Source organism: Egretta garzetta, unplaced genomic scaffold, assembly GCF_000687185.1.
Source record: "Egretta garzetta isolate BGI_Z169 unplaced genomic scaffold, ASM68718v1 scaffold252, whole genome shotgun sequence".
Lineage (NCBI taxonomy): Eukaryota > Metazoa > Chordata > Aves > Pelecaniformes > Ardeidae > Egretta > Egretta garzetta.
The window spans coordinates 306,331-319,546 of NW_009259028.1; the positions used below are offsets into that span (position 1 = coordinate 306,331).

General features: G+C 39.8%; 1 protein-coding gene across 1 annotated transcript in view; it reads left to right on the forward strand.

Moving 5' to 3' along the window:
- Positions 1-13,216, forward strand: part of SPTLC3 (serine palmitoyltransferase long chain base subunit 3) — a 53,754-nt gene that overhangs the window by 10,432 nt on the left and 30,106 nt on the right. Inside the window, exons 4-5 of the mRNA XM_009634661.2 lie at positions 3,986-4,110; positions 6,267-6,360. Of these exons, the coding sequence (XP_009632956.1) occupies positions 3,986-4,110; positions 6,267-6,360 (219 nt within the window). The remainder of the gene's footprint in view (positions 1-3,985; positions 4,111-6,266; positions 6,361-13,216) is intronic.

Sequence of the window (13,216 nt, forward strand, 5' to 3'; positions counted from 1 at the left end):
TCATTTTCACGGAGTAATGGTTCTTATTCACCTTGGTGAGTCACATCAGTGATCCATAGGATTCCCAGTTGCTGTTCATATGTGGAACTGGCTTTTATGGGAATCTGTTGTTTTTCTTTCAATGACTTGTTGCTTATGTCAGTTTACTCCTTCAGCTTTTGTTTAATTTGAAGCGAGCAGGTGTTTCCCTGTCTTCTTTGGATCTCAGAATTCCAAATGAAAAATTCTATTAAAGGATGTTGTTGCCAGTCTTGGCAGTTTAACCACTGCATGTCATTAGCACATAAGAACCTGCAAGACTGTATTGGGCAGACTAACCAGCAGCATAAACCACCTTGTCCAAGCTGAAAGTGTCAAAGCTAATTAATTAACTGTGTGGATCATGGGAAGTGCATTTTCAAGCTTTATCTGTCTAGTAGACTGACAGTGACTTTCAACCCAAGAGCACGGGTAAGCCTATGAAAGTCTGCCAAAACACAGTCTGCTTCATGTTCTCTGACCCCAGAATGCAGTGAGTAACAAGTTAATGGCAGGAACTGGGTCACCAGATTTTGGAAAGGAGGGGATTTGCTTTGAAAAGCATGGAAATCTGTGGAGGTGGCTAACATTGTGAAAGTCCACTTTTGATAACGTCTTTGATTTTACTTTCATAACTATATAAACCTGAAACACAGTGAGATGCAGGTAGCTTCTTCTTTTCCTTTTTGTTTTACATCTTTCCCAGTAAGGTGGCATGCATTATTTAGTTGTATCCTGATTTCTCAGGACAAACTAAGCTGTATTCAGCATAAAAATCAGAGCAGGTAGAGTATGGGGAAAAATTCTAATGTTGATGTATAGGACAAGTACAGAAGGTATCTGTGTATGCAGTGTATTAATAAAAATATATCTAGTATCTCTTTTCATTCACCAGACTATGATACTGGTCTGAATCCAGCACAATACAAGACATTTCAAGGACCATAATAACCTGACTTAACACTGCTAAGGTTGTATTTGATGTAGACCAGTGTAATTACTGCCTTTCTTGTATAGCTTGAGATATAGCAGCTTGTGCCAGTGGAAGTTTCTTTAGATCAAATTTGCATCTGTCTGGTAGTGCTGTTTATGGTCATTGGGGTGGTTGCTGTGACCAGCTGGGAATGGCTGCTGGACAAGCCTCATTCCAGCAGAGCACATCTGACCCCTCGTTTCCTCCAGTGGAGAGAAGTGATATAATTTGTTCAGTTTATATGGTGTCCAAGGACTGACCCTTACTGGAGGAATCTTCTGATATGTTTAAATAATTCCATAATTTATTAAATAAATACCCTTTCTACTTTAAACCCTGGAAAATGCAAGCTGATAGGCTTTAGCAGCTCTACTCAATGTATATCACTGTCACAAACCTCCCACAGTCAGTACTGATGTTGCTACTGCAACACCTCACCTACCACTTACAATATTGTCATTATAATTAGAGTTAATTCAAAACTAGGGCTCATTTTGAAAATCCTTGTCATTCGGGTTTTGGTTTTGCAAACTGGCCCCCCATTGTTTCTAATTTGTATTCCAGGATTTGTAGGCAATAGCAATATACAATATCATCTGCGTTCACTGTTACAATTAGTAAATAATAAGTAGGAATTGGTCACTTTCAGAATGTCTTATTCTTCATCATCACAAAATCGATAAAAATAGGTCAAAAATGTTCCTTTCTGGTTCATCTAGTAGATGCTTGAACTGAATAATCTGTAGCGAGTCAAGCTTTTCTTGTTTGTAAAAACAGAAAACATATGATTAACCCCAAAAAGCAATTTAACTCCATCCCAGTAATGTCAGATTTACCCCTGGGAGTCAGGGACAATTTTCTCATGCTTTAAAATTCCTGCCTTGCAAAGCACACACTCCTTGTATCTCCTGCTTTCACAAACCCCCTTCTAATTCAAGCTGTAACCATAGTGTGGTTGATTTCAAGCTTCCATTTCAGACTTCATCCTCTCTTTGTGTGCTTATAGCCCTCAAGTGACAAAATACCATCTGCAGGGAACACTAGGGCAGCTGGCCAGGCTGGAACCCTCAGTTGTCAATGAGTGCTGTAACCCGATTGAAGACTAACTGGGCCCAAAATGCAAAAAATATAGAACTAACCATAGAAATATACACTGAGACCTACTGGTCTTACAAGACGTAGATTCTCACATCTCCAGTGAGCGTCTCAACTCTGAAACACTATGTGGTTTTGTATTTCCTGGAGCTTGGCTACTAAGCTGTGGCTGTGTGCAGAGCCAGTGTATATCCTTGCGTATCTTGGGATCTACAAATGCACAAAGTAGCTGTCCTCAGAGAGCTTCATGCCGAGTCAACTCACATCTACTGGAGGTTCTGCAGAGCCAAATTTTCTGTATTATGTTACCTAACTTATCAGAGCACAGAGCCAGAGACAGCCCAGCTCAATGTACATCGAATTTGATACAATGGGTGCAGAGACATTCTCAAAGCTCTGCCAGAGTTGTCTCAGGTCTAGCAGAGCCCAGGCAGGCTCTCTGCAAAATCACGGCACCACTGTTTTTTACTGCCCATGTAATCCAAATTTTTCCAGAAGCCACATGATCCTTGCTTCTTAACTCCCTGGCTGTTAGAAAGTTATCTGCCTGCAAGATAATTTTCACATTCCGTTTCCAAGTGACTCTCATTCTTACTTTGGATATTTAATGAGGAAAAAATAGTGAAAACACTCCCTCACTGTAACCAGCTGAGTTAGTGCTGTTGCTGAAACTGTACTGTTGCCCTTTTTATTTGACTTTTTTTAAAATGAGCTTTCCTCCATGATGAAGGTAAGATCGTCTTCCTGACTCATCATTCTTGCTGAGACACTCTAGCCAAGAGGCTGCTTTCCTCCATTCATCTGCACTTTGTCCATCACAGTGAACACAGACTTCTTGTTCCCATCAGTTGTCATTCATTTTGTCTATATTATTGTGACAGCAATTTGTGCAGTGCAAGAGAGGTGAGATATTCACTTCTCTAATTTTGTTCTTCTGTTCCTTGCTTACAGCCTCATTCATAGGGGAAACGCTCTGTCAGAACCCACAGGCCACTCTCTTTTCTTCCCCACAGATCATCCTGTAAGAGTTCCTTCTGCCTTGGTACCTGCAATGCACAGCCAGGCAACCAAAGACTAGAAAGCTGGCAAGTTGAGATGATTCATTACTGTTCAAAGTTATTTGTTATCTCAATCTCTTAATACCACTCTTTCATTTGTTGCCTTTTGTATGTTGTCATCCTCCATTGTGAGTTGGGTGGGAAAGTTATTACTTTTGTTGGATAGTTGGAGTAACTTATTTGTTTGGCCATTCCAGGCACTAATATTAGATGAGTAATGTGCAATAAAGAAGGTTCTCTAGTGTTGCCTTATCATTTATGTTCAACTGTTGCGAGGGAGGAAAGAGGAGAGTTATCATCAGTTACAGAGAGTGGCATAGCTTTTACCTTCCGAAGTAGAAAAAGATGGAGAACACATGCCTGTCCATATAAAATCACATATGTAACCATGCAAGAGAAAAAGGAAAAGTTTTGTTGTCATCAGTTTTTGCTTTCACATCCAGAAAGAACTCAAGAATGCCTAAGATGTTTGTCCCACTTTTCCTATAAAAAGGAGTTGGTTTTGTCCTCATTGCAGGGGGTGAAAAGGCAAAAAGTTATTCTTCAGAATAAACTATGTCAAAAGTTGTTGTTATGGAAAAAGGAAATTTTTTCCCAAAGCAACTGCTTTGCTACCTTAACAGCATCAGTATTTGTTAGCATTAGTCATAGATGGTTTGCATCCTTGCTTTTCCTTGCATTATCCCACATGCACAAGATACAAATGGAAAACCTTCATTAGAACTTAATGTTGTATAGCTTAATGGCATACTTCTGGCCTGTTCTTTTGTACATTTTATGTCTCTAAAGTTAACTTTCACAGTTTAACGAAACTTAAGATTCTCTGTGCTTATTTCTGCAGGCACCCTAGACAAACATGTAGAACTAGAGAAACTTGTGGCCAACTTCCTTGGTGTGGAAGATGCTATGGTGTTTGGCATGGGCTTTGCAACTAACTCAATGAATATTCCAGCCCTTGTTGGGAAGGTGAGTATTTCCTTAAGGAACACCTAGAGCAATCACTTATTAATTGTTTTAACAACTGTTGCAGTATTCTGGGCACACATTAAGTGGAAAGGCTTGATCGAGGAACAAAGCTTGATATCAGGAATGCGTGGGTCATAAGGCTGATGAGCTTGTGACCTTAAATATGCTCCTTCACCATTTTTTCTAGCTCTGGGTGTTGCTATCACACATACCTAACGTGTATTTAAGGATGAGTGATATACTTGTTTAGCTTCTCTTACAAAGTTGTTTCTCCATAAAAAGTAAGTAAGGAAATGTTGCATCCCATGTCTCAGGCATTGTGTTTGGACTACTTGCAGAGATATTGCCCAGCTGCCTATGGTGAAAGATGATGATTAGGATATTTTTCAGAACACTTTCAGAAAGGGGGAAGTACAGCATTTAGCATTCCCAAGGAACAGATCTCTAGCCAGCCCTGCAAAGAAAGCTGGCAGCAAATGCAAGTCTAAAGTTGTGACCATATGACAAAAGTTAGGTTCTTATTTGGTGTTGATGTGACTTCATCTCCAATTTGGGGTACCTAACTCAAAGGCAGGAAAATCCATCATCCTGTCAATCACAACTCCTGACATAACAAGCAGATATACTGTGCGGTTAGCTGGGAAAGTGAATAGCTCCTCTTTAGTTCATGCAAGTGTGAAACAATATGAAGTGTGTCATGTAAGTGTGAAACTATTCCCTCTTGATGGAGATGGAATGAACGCACTGTGTGGTGTATGATCAAGGTTTCTTCTGAAGCACCAGCCTAGAGGTGAAGTCACTTCTTCACTCACTGTTGAAGATGAATCCAGATTTTGCAAGAAATTTCTAAAATACATGTACACAAGGGTTGGGCAGGGAGAATTGCTTCAGCTGCCCAGAACATGAATTTCAATCTGTAATGGTGCCGGAGAATTTGTCTAGCAATTTCAAAGGGAAAATAGGTACAGAGAAATAATAAAGGTAAATATATGAAATTGCAGAATACATAAAATCATAAGATACTTGTCCCTTGCTTAGCTATAAAATAATTTTCCTTCAATTAGCTGGCCTCATGCGGAGACTCAGGTCTCTATCAGAGGTGGGATATTTAGACATGTGGCACAAATAAAGATATTATTATGTGCATTATATAGAATAGAACTATAACAATTTGATATATATTAATAGTATTATATATATTACAACTATTGTGTAATTGCCATGTCTTGGGGAGATTTAGTCCTAAATTTTCCACTATAATTAAGCCTAGCAGCTACATTTCTTGTCAAGATGTGTATACTCTTACTGTTCGTCTTTAGGCAGATTTGTGTGAGTACCTCTCAGCCTAGGCATAATCGGTGTTTCCAAATTAAGTATTTACTTAATGTTGTATTGCCGTTTGGGTAATGAAACCACAGCACAAGATGTGTAATAGAAAGGAGAGCTAGATTACAGTTCCAGCTTGAATTTCACCTGTGAATCCTGACTCCTGTTAATGTAATATACAAAGTTATTTCTCCTGTATTTTTATTTTAGTTTTTAAAAAGAAAACGAGTTTTCAACTGAGTTAGTTAATGAAAAATATACTGAGGGTGAACTGTATATGCATTTACCAGAGAAAGACTCTGCCTGGTGCCTAGGCTCCACTCACATCTTAATGGAAGTGGGATTTATGAGGCATCAATGTGTCCCAATCTCATTTCTGCAGCCCAAAGTGCTGATGTCAGCCCAGCCTCAGTATTACTCCTCCTTACATTAATATCATGCAGTCTTTATATATGGAGTGGTGACTGCATTTTCCTTGCAACACAAAATAGACTGTAGACAGGTGATAAAGGAAGCAACATGACTTGATTTCACTATAAAGCAGTCAATCTCTACTAGGGTTATTCACTACTTTCCAGTTACAGGAAATATTTGGCCCCTTTGAACTGCCTGGGAATGCATGAGAATCTGATCCCACAGTTTCCGCCTGCCTTTGCAGTGGGTCCTGGCACCTTCAGAAAAGTGGCAGAAAATCCAGTTCATGCTTAATACTTTCAGCTTAATTGGTACAATGCTATATCAATAGACACACATGTACACTGGCACACATATGCATGCATGTCAACAGCCTCCCAATTCATGCAGATGCTTATTGTACTCCTTCTCCACAGGGCTGCCTCATTTTAAGTGATGAGTTGAACCACACTTCTCTCATTCTTGGTGCAAGGCTTTCAGGTGCTACTATTAGAATCTTCAAGCATAATAGTGAGTATTGAAGTTGGAAATATTTAGAGACAGAGTTGTTCACACCTCAAAGGCAAGAATGCTTCCTTTCAATGCTTGCTTTGCTGTCAGTTCCCAGATAATACTTTTATCCAGGCAGAAGGATTAACTGTTCAGTATTATGAGTGGTTTCTGATGGGAAAAAATTAATTGTGTAATATTATAATTGCTATTGTGCATGATTTGGGTCATCAGGTTGGACCTTAATTTCAAAATCCAGAGTCTTAATCTTGTTGCTGTCTTTTTGCTGAATGACTGTGTGCTGTCATAAAGGTTTTATTGTTATTTTTACCATAGCCAAAATAGTACAAACCTACTCATAAAAACATACTCCATATTTCCTGCCTCTGTTTCTAGTAGGTTCAGTGCAATCAGAGTTACATTAATATGGCATTACTTTGAAATGGTTACCCTGAATTCCCAGGGGTCTGTACCAAAGATGCACATGGGTATATCAAGACATCAGCTCAAATATTCTTTGAAGTATAGTTTAGTATAGAAATCACACATTAACTTTGCAATCATATAATTATCTTCTAAAATACTCATGCTTTTTAACTTTTATTTAGTTAATGCTGCTGTGGTCACTGTCAGAGACATTGTGATTGCTTTGATGACGAGAGCTTGTTCTTTTCCCTTATCCCCCATTGTAATTCCCCTTTCCACCTACATTGCTGCCACCAGCCAGTGATTGCAACAGAGGTTAAGAAGCTAGAGAAGTGAAGAATGAGAAAAGAGGCCTGATCACCTTTGTTAATAGCTAATACAGTTCCTTCTCTTTATTAAGTGTTGTGTTCAGCCCTGAGGTGAGCAAAAATGAATTATGCATATGCTGTAAAAGGCCTAAGGATCCGTTGGAATGAAAAGTACACTATAATTATAATATAAGAGATTGTTATAATTAATATCTATTCATAATTTGGGCAAGAAACAATTTCTGAAGATCATTCAAGAATTAAAGATCATCTGAACCTGAATGTTTTTACAAAAGTGATTATTCATAAATTAGCCTGAAGCATACTCCAACTTGGTTCACTTCCACAAATCTGGATATGCTAGGCATGGTTGCCATACCAGTCTTTCCTCAACTCTTCTTTAGTTTGTTCAATGCCTTATCCCATTCAAACAGGTTTGCATCACATCTTGCAGGATGACCTCTCGCTACCCAAATCCAAACGTTCCTAGCTTCTCCACCCATTTACACTGCATGCAGCCCAGCTGGCTTGTGTCACTTCCCACAGCATTTCAAAGAACATTCCAGTTTGAGGAGTGTATTACTCTCAACTGCTAGGGAAGCAGTGGAGGCATCACTCTGAGCTGTCATTCTTGCTTTAAGGAATTCAATCTCTAACCATCCCCCAATATTTCATTCTGCTCCCAAGAAGCTGATACCTAACCAGCCTTTGCTTGTACTTACAATAAATTAAAGATTATGTTCTTTTGTGAATAATATATGAACCTAAAAATAATAGTGACTTGTCCAAAAAAGCACTAATTCAGCTCTGGAAAATGTAGACAGTCCCTTCAAGGGTCTCAGCAAACATCAGTGGAAGCCCATCCAGGTTGCTTTGGAAAAACTCATTGTTTTCTAGATTAGAGATCCAATTTGCCAAAGTCAGCCTTGTATGCCATTTCTCAGACCTCACCTTAATTTATTTTCAAAATGAACCTCTGGTTTGTTACCACAATTGTGTAGGCCCTGAGTCTTAACCTAAGCTGCATTTAGAGAGCACTTCACGTGAAGCAGCTTCACATATTCATGCGCTCTCTCTCTCTTTTGGCCCACTGTGAGTCTCTCAGTACATTAGTTCCATGGTTAGAAAGTTCTTTCTTTTGAATTTTTCCTTAATCATGCTTATGAGTTACACATCACCAACAGCTTTTAAAATCACGTGTGCAGAAACGTATGTATGTGCCTTTTGCTTTGGAGAAAATAGGATATGTATTGGGGGAGGATAGCAGTGGAAAGCATAATCCAGCAGGACTGCCTTTGTAGGATGCACAGTTTCACCCAAAAATGAAGTAGTCAGCCTTGTTCTCTGTGGATCTGCCAGGGAGCAGTGTAATATAAGTCAGCGCAGCAAATTAATTAAGGACACACATAACCAAAACTTCCAGCTTGTGTTGGGAGGGTTCCTTTCAGTTAGGCAGGTGCATGTTTGTTTTGTTAGATCAGAGGTGTGTTGCTTATGCTCCCGGATTATCCTTCTTGCTAATGTATGGATATATAGCATATATACAGGCATGCACACGCATGCCCAAATTGTCAGAGTATGTTAGTGCTGTCATTGCCATGCTTATAAATACGGGAATTAAGCTATTATCCATGTCATACTGTTTGATGCAAAAGAAAGGTTCCTTATGCTGTATTGGCCCTGTGGATGAATAGAAAACTTCACTCATTGAGTTACCACTTGAAGATCTTTAATAAGGATTAATTTCAGCATCAACTAGTAATGTGTTTTGTCTTACTTTTTAAAATCCTCCTCTGTATTCTAGTAGAAAAAAGGCAATGCCCTCCACCTCTTTTTTCCAAGGACAGGGGATCGATGTGTGTCATTGCATATAAGGAAATCAATGACCCTTTAAAGAGCTTGGCCCTGGGCATCAGCTGGAGGATGTTATTGTGTCAAAGGCTTGGTTAGGGCCCTTTCATGAGCAGTTGGAACAATTCTCCAGCAAGGTGCAGAAACAAAGAATAAATCTGAGTCCTATCCCAAAGATTAATGTTTAATGTGCATTTAATTCTTACTTGAATGTAGGAGCCAAGTTGTGTGCTAGCATGAGCTGGCTTATCTCCTTTGGAGCTGTGCCGAGTTCCACATGCATACTGTTTGACCCAGTATTGCCTGACACTAAAGACAATAAAAGAAATGCCAAGCAGTACCACTACTAGTGCCTGAGACATGTTTTCTGTGCAGGAGAATCAAAAATAAATTCCAATCAGGTGGCAGATTTTGAAGTTACCTTTTTTCTATTAGAATGCAGCTTGAGAAAGCAGACCTTTTTCCTTGCTCCTTGTTGCTTACATCAGCCTCTTTTGAAATGCTGTGTAATACCCTTGATAAAACTGCGTAGAACATATTTACTTTGGCTCCGACTCTCTTGATTGCACATGTGTAGAAGAGAAACTGGGAGAAGGGTGAGGTGTGAATATTTGCTGCAGTTATTATAAATGGTTATCAAAATAAGGAATAATTATGTAACAAGTCAGTGAAGCAATGGTATATTTTCTGAACCAGCTACTTCCTGAATATTATACAAAAAACACACACAAGTGTGTGCTAGTAATCCCCCTTTCTAACAAGCTTGGCACTGTATATCTCTTTCCCCTCCCTTTTTTCTCCTGTTATGGAAAAACTATTTTTAAAAGAAAAATTATAGGAAACTTTGTTCTACGATAAAAATATTTCACAGAAAAGAGAGTAAAACTTGCTATTTAAAAATTGCTACTGAAATACTTTCATCTTCCAAAGGCTATGCTGTAGCTCATTCTGTAAAACCGTGTTGTTTTATTTGAAAGCAAACAACCTGTAATGCTGGATCTATTTGCCATTATACAAAAGTAAATAATTATGCTTATTTCATTAGTACACCAAGAAGTAATCTCTACCTATTGACTTCATTATGTGTAATATAAATCTTATTCTTACAAAAGTTAGTGAAATTCTATTTTAGTAAGTGGATAGCTGTCCTAGACATTACACTTTTCACAAAAATCTGAATATTTTTTCCAGAACAGACGAAATTGTTAAACTCTGTGCTTCTCCTAAGTAAAATAAAAGGCATCTGGATGTTTCTCCTTTTTGACAAAAACATTGCACAGGTGTATGAGAAGGTTTTCAAGCCTTAAGGTGAATAATAGAACAAAAACGTGCTGTGGACCTATAAGTCCATTTTTATTTGTCATAGGAATGTGCCCCACATCCTGCCTGCCAGTGAACAATTCCTTCCTTGTAAACAGACAGGAATTTACAGGTCTGGGCTGAGAGAAATGCACAGGCACACACCTACAGATCATCTCTGCGAGAGACATTTATAGGGCTGAAACGGAGTATTCTCCTAACTAAAACCTACCTGAATGGGGCATTCCCTTCCTGTGGGGTCTCATCAGCAGTACTGCCAGTGTTCACCCTGCCAGGGTCACACCAGTATGCCGCAGGGTATTTGGCCTCTGAGGGACTTTTTCTGTTCCAGGGACTTGTGAGTTTTTATGGATGCCAGCAGCAAAGCTTAGCTCCCTGGAGCCCCTGCTCTGAGAAATGGGTGTAGGGGGATTACTTATTTTGTTGTTATTATTATTATTGTTGTTGTTGTTGTTGTTGTTGACTTATTGTTATTATTATTATTTAATTTAGGACCCAAATGGACCTAAATTTATGCAGCTGTGTTCTTAGGGGGCTAAAATCATTCTGACCTGCCCATAAAGCATCTGCCTTTTGTCTCCATGGCTGTGGTGTGGGCACCATTCAAGGCAGCAATTTGTTTAGGAAGCTAGAAAAGAGCTACATTTCTATACTTGAAATGCAGCCAGCAGCATGATCCAACAACTAGTGCGTAGTGGGAGGAAGGTGGGAGGCCGAAACATCTCTCCGCCTCTATGGCAGCAGTGGCCTGGCCCTGGTTAGGTTTATGCCAGAAGGTGTCCAATGTTACCCTTACCAGCCCTGGCCTCCAGGGACCCTCTCCCACCCTTGCCAAGTGACCCACATGGGGGTCCTTCAGCTATATGGGGGCTATGTTCTTAGATGTTTTTATTTCCTGGCCCAGGGAGAGACTGACTTATCACCTGCTCTTTTTTATTTCAAAAATAGTCTTTAGTTAATATCAAATGTTCTAAAGCACTTTTTCAGAATGTCTGACCTTTATCTTGGTTAAATATTTGCCAAAATCCCTTGGCCCTTCCAATAAACATTGAAAAGGAAAACCAAATAGCTAACCATTAATCAGCTTGTGATTTTATCAAGGGTTTTCTGTCACAGAAATTCTGGGTCTTATATTGGTATCGGGTGAGAGCCTATCTTTGATTCAGTGGATGGATGAGTGTTACCAACTAACTACATCCAAATGAATTCTGTTCATATCAGCCTGTATAAGAAGGTGCTGTACAAGGCTTAGTATTTGTTTATTCTTTCTAATTCTGCTACGTTTTCCCATATAGCATCAGGTAACGCAATCGCAGTCACATTTTCAGGTTTAGATTTGCAATTGCTTCGGCAGTCCATAGGAATGTTGTGACTACACACAGAAATCAGGCCATGTGGGAAAACAAAAATTCCGGTTCTCTTCATTGCAAGGGCACTTCAACATGCCATAAGAGCAAGTGATACTATGAGGAAGGCAAGCAATTGCAAGGCACAACGAAGCACCTTAGTTAGATGAAAATCTGGCCTCTAATCTGGTGCTTGAATCCACATCTGAAATGGGAATCGCAGTAGTACATTCCTATCTCCTCCTCATGCACCCTTTCAGAGTGTTGTGAAAGTAGTAAGGGGTTTTTTGGGTTCTCACAGATCAGGTGGTTGATGACTGATGTGTCATGCAAGTGTGAGCTGTTCAGGTTTCCAAAATGCAGTTTCCTGCTTGGACAACAGTTGTGAATTTATGTTAATCCAGCTTTGACATTTCTCAGTCTACTCAGTCAAATTAATGCTTTGGAATTCAGATGTGTGTGCCATGAGGACACCTTAGAGAGGAAACACAGCTTACCTGGAGGAGTTGCAGTTAACACTGAAAGAACTTTTAGGCAGCAGAAGGCCCTTACCTTTCAGTGCAAATATATTCTCTAGCAAAAAAGAAGGAAAAAAGAGAAAAAATAAGTGGAAAACTAAGTGCATAGCAAGCAAGCAAGTAAATAAAATAGGGGGGGAAATGAAAGAGATAAATGAATGGGTAAAAAATTAGTGAAAAATCTCTTTGGTTGCAAAAAACAAGGAGTTTGCAGTGGCTCAGTGCAAGATGGTTACTTAATTTTTTATTTTTTTATTTTTTTTCAAAAGGTGTAAGTGGCCCTTGGATTTAAGAAGGGAGGGCAGTGTCACAGCTATTACAGAGCAGGATGAAAGGCACATTACCCACTAAGGTTTTGTCCTCCTTGAAGCCTCTGGCCACTATCAGAGACAAGATTATTGCACCAGATAGGTGGACCACAGCCTAATCCAGTTTGGCGTGTATTTCCCTGTGACACATACAGACGCTGCCACAGAAAAGAGACTGGTATATCCTGCTCCTAGCATGCTGTGTCTGCATTTGCCCTCTCTGATTTGAGAAAGCCAAGTCTGACTTGCCAAGTGTGAATAGGAAGCTTTCCTGAGTGAGGGCTCTTTACTTTCACAGAGATGTATATTTACTGAGGGGCAGGGAGGGGAGTCTCAGGCTGTTACTGTGGCTGCAGTAATCACCACTCCCACCACCCCATTCCAAATGAAGATAATCAAAGCTGTGATTTCGGGGAAATTACTGTAAAGATGCTTATGCTGTTCAGAGCTGTGCCAGCAGTCAAGGACTTTTCAAAGACTAGATTTCACTAGAATGAAAACCGCCTTCTACAGTCCTACAGTTACTGTTTAGATCAACAGAACCTTTGCTGTGGTTTTCCTCTGTTGCTCTAGGGATCTTCAAGCAGGGGGACAGCATTGGAGCTAGCCACTCCAGTGGACAAAGGACAGTGGCCAGGAAAGGTACCAGCCAGGGGGGGTGGGAGGAGAGAGAGCAAGAGAGGAGGAGGCAGATGCTGCGGCAGATGCAGTGCAGCAGGGGAGAGGTGGTTGCATGGGAGGCTGAGAAGGGGCAGGTAGCCACAGAGTCTGCATGAAAACTTGCATGAGAGTGCAAAATG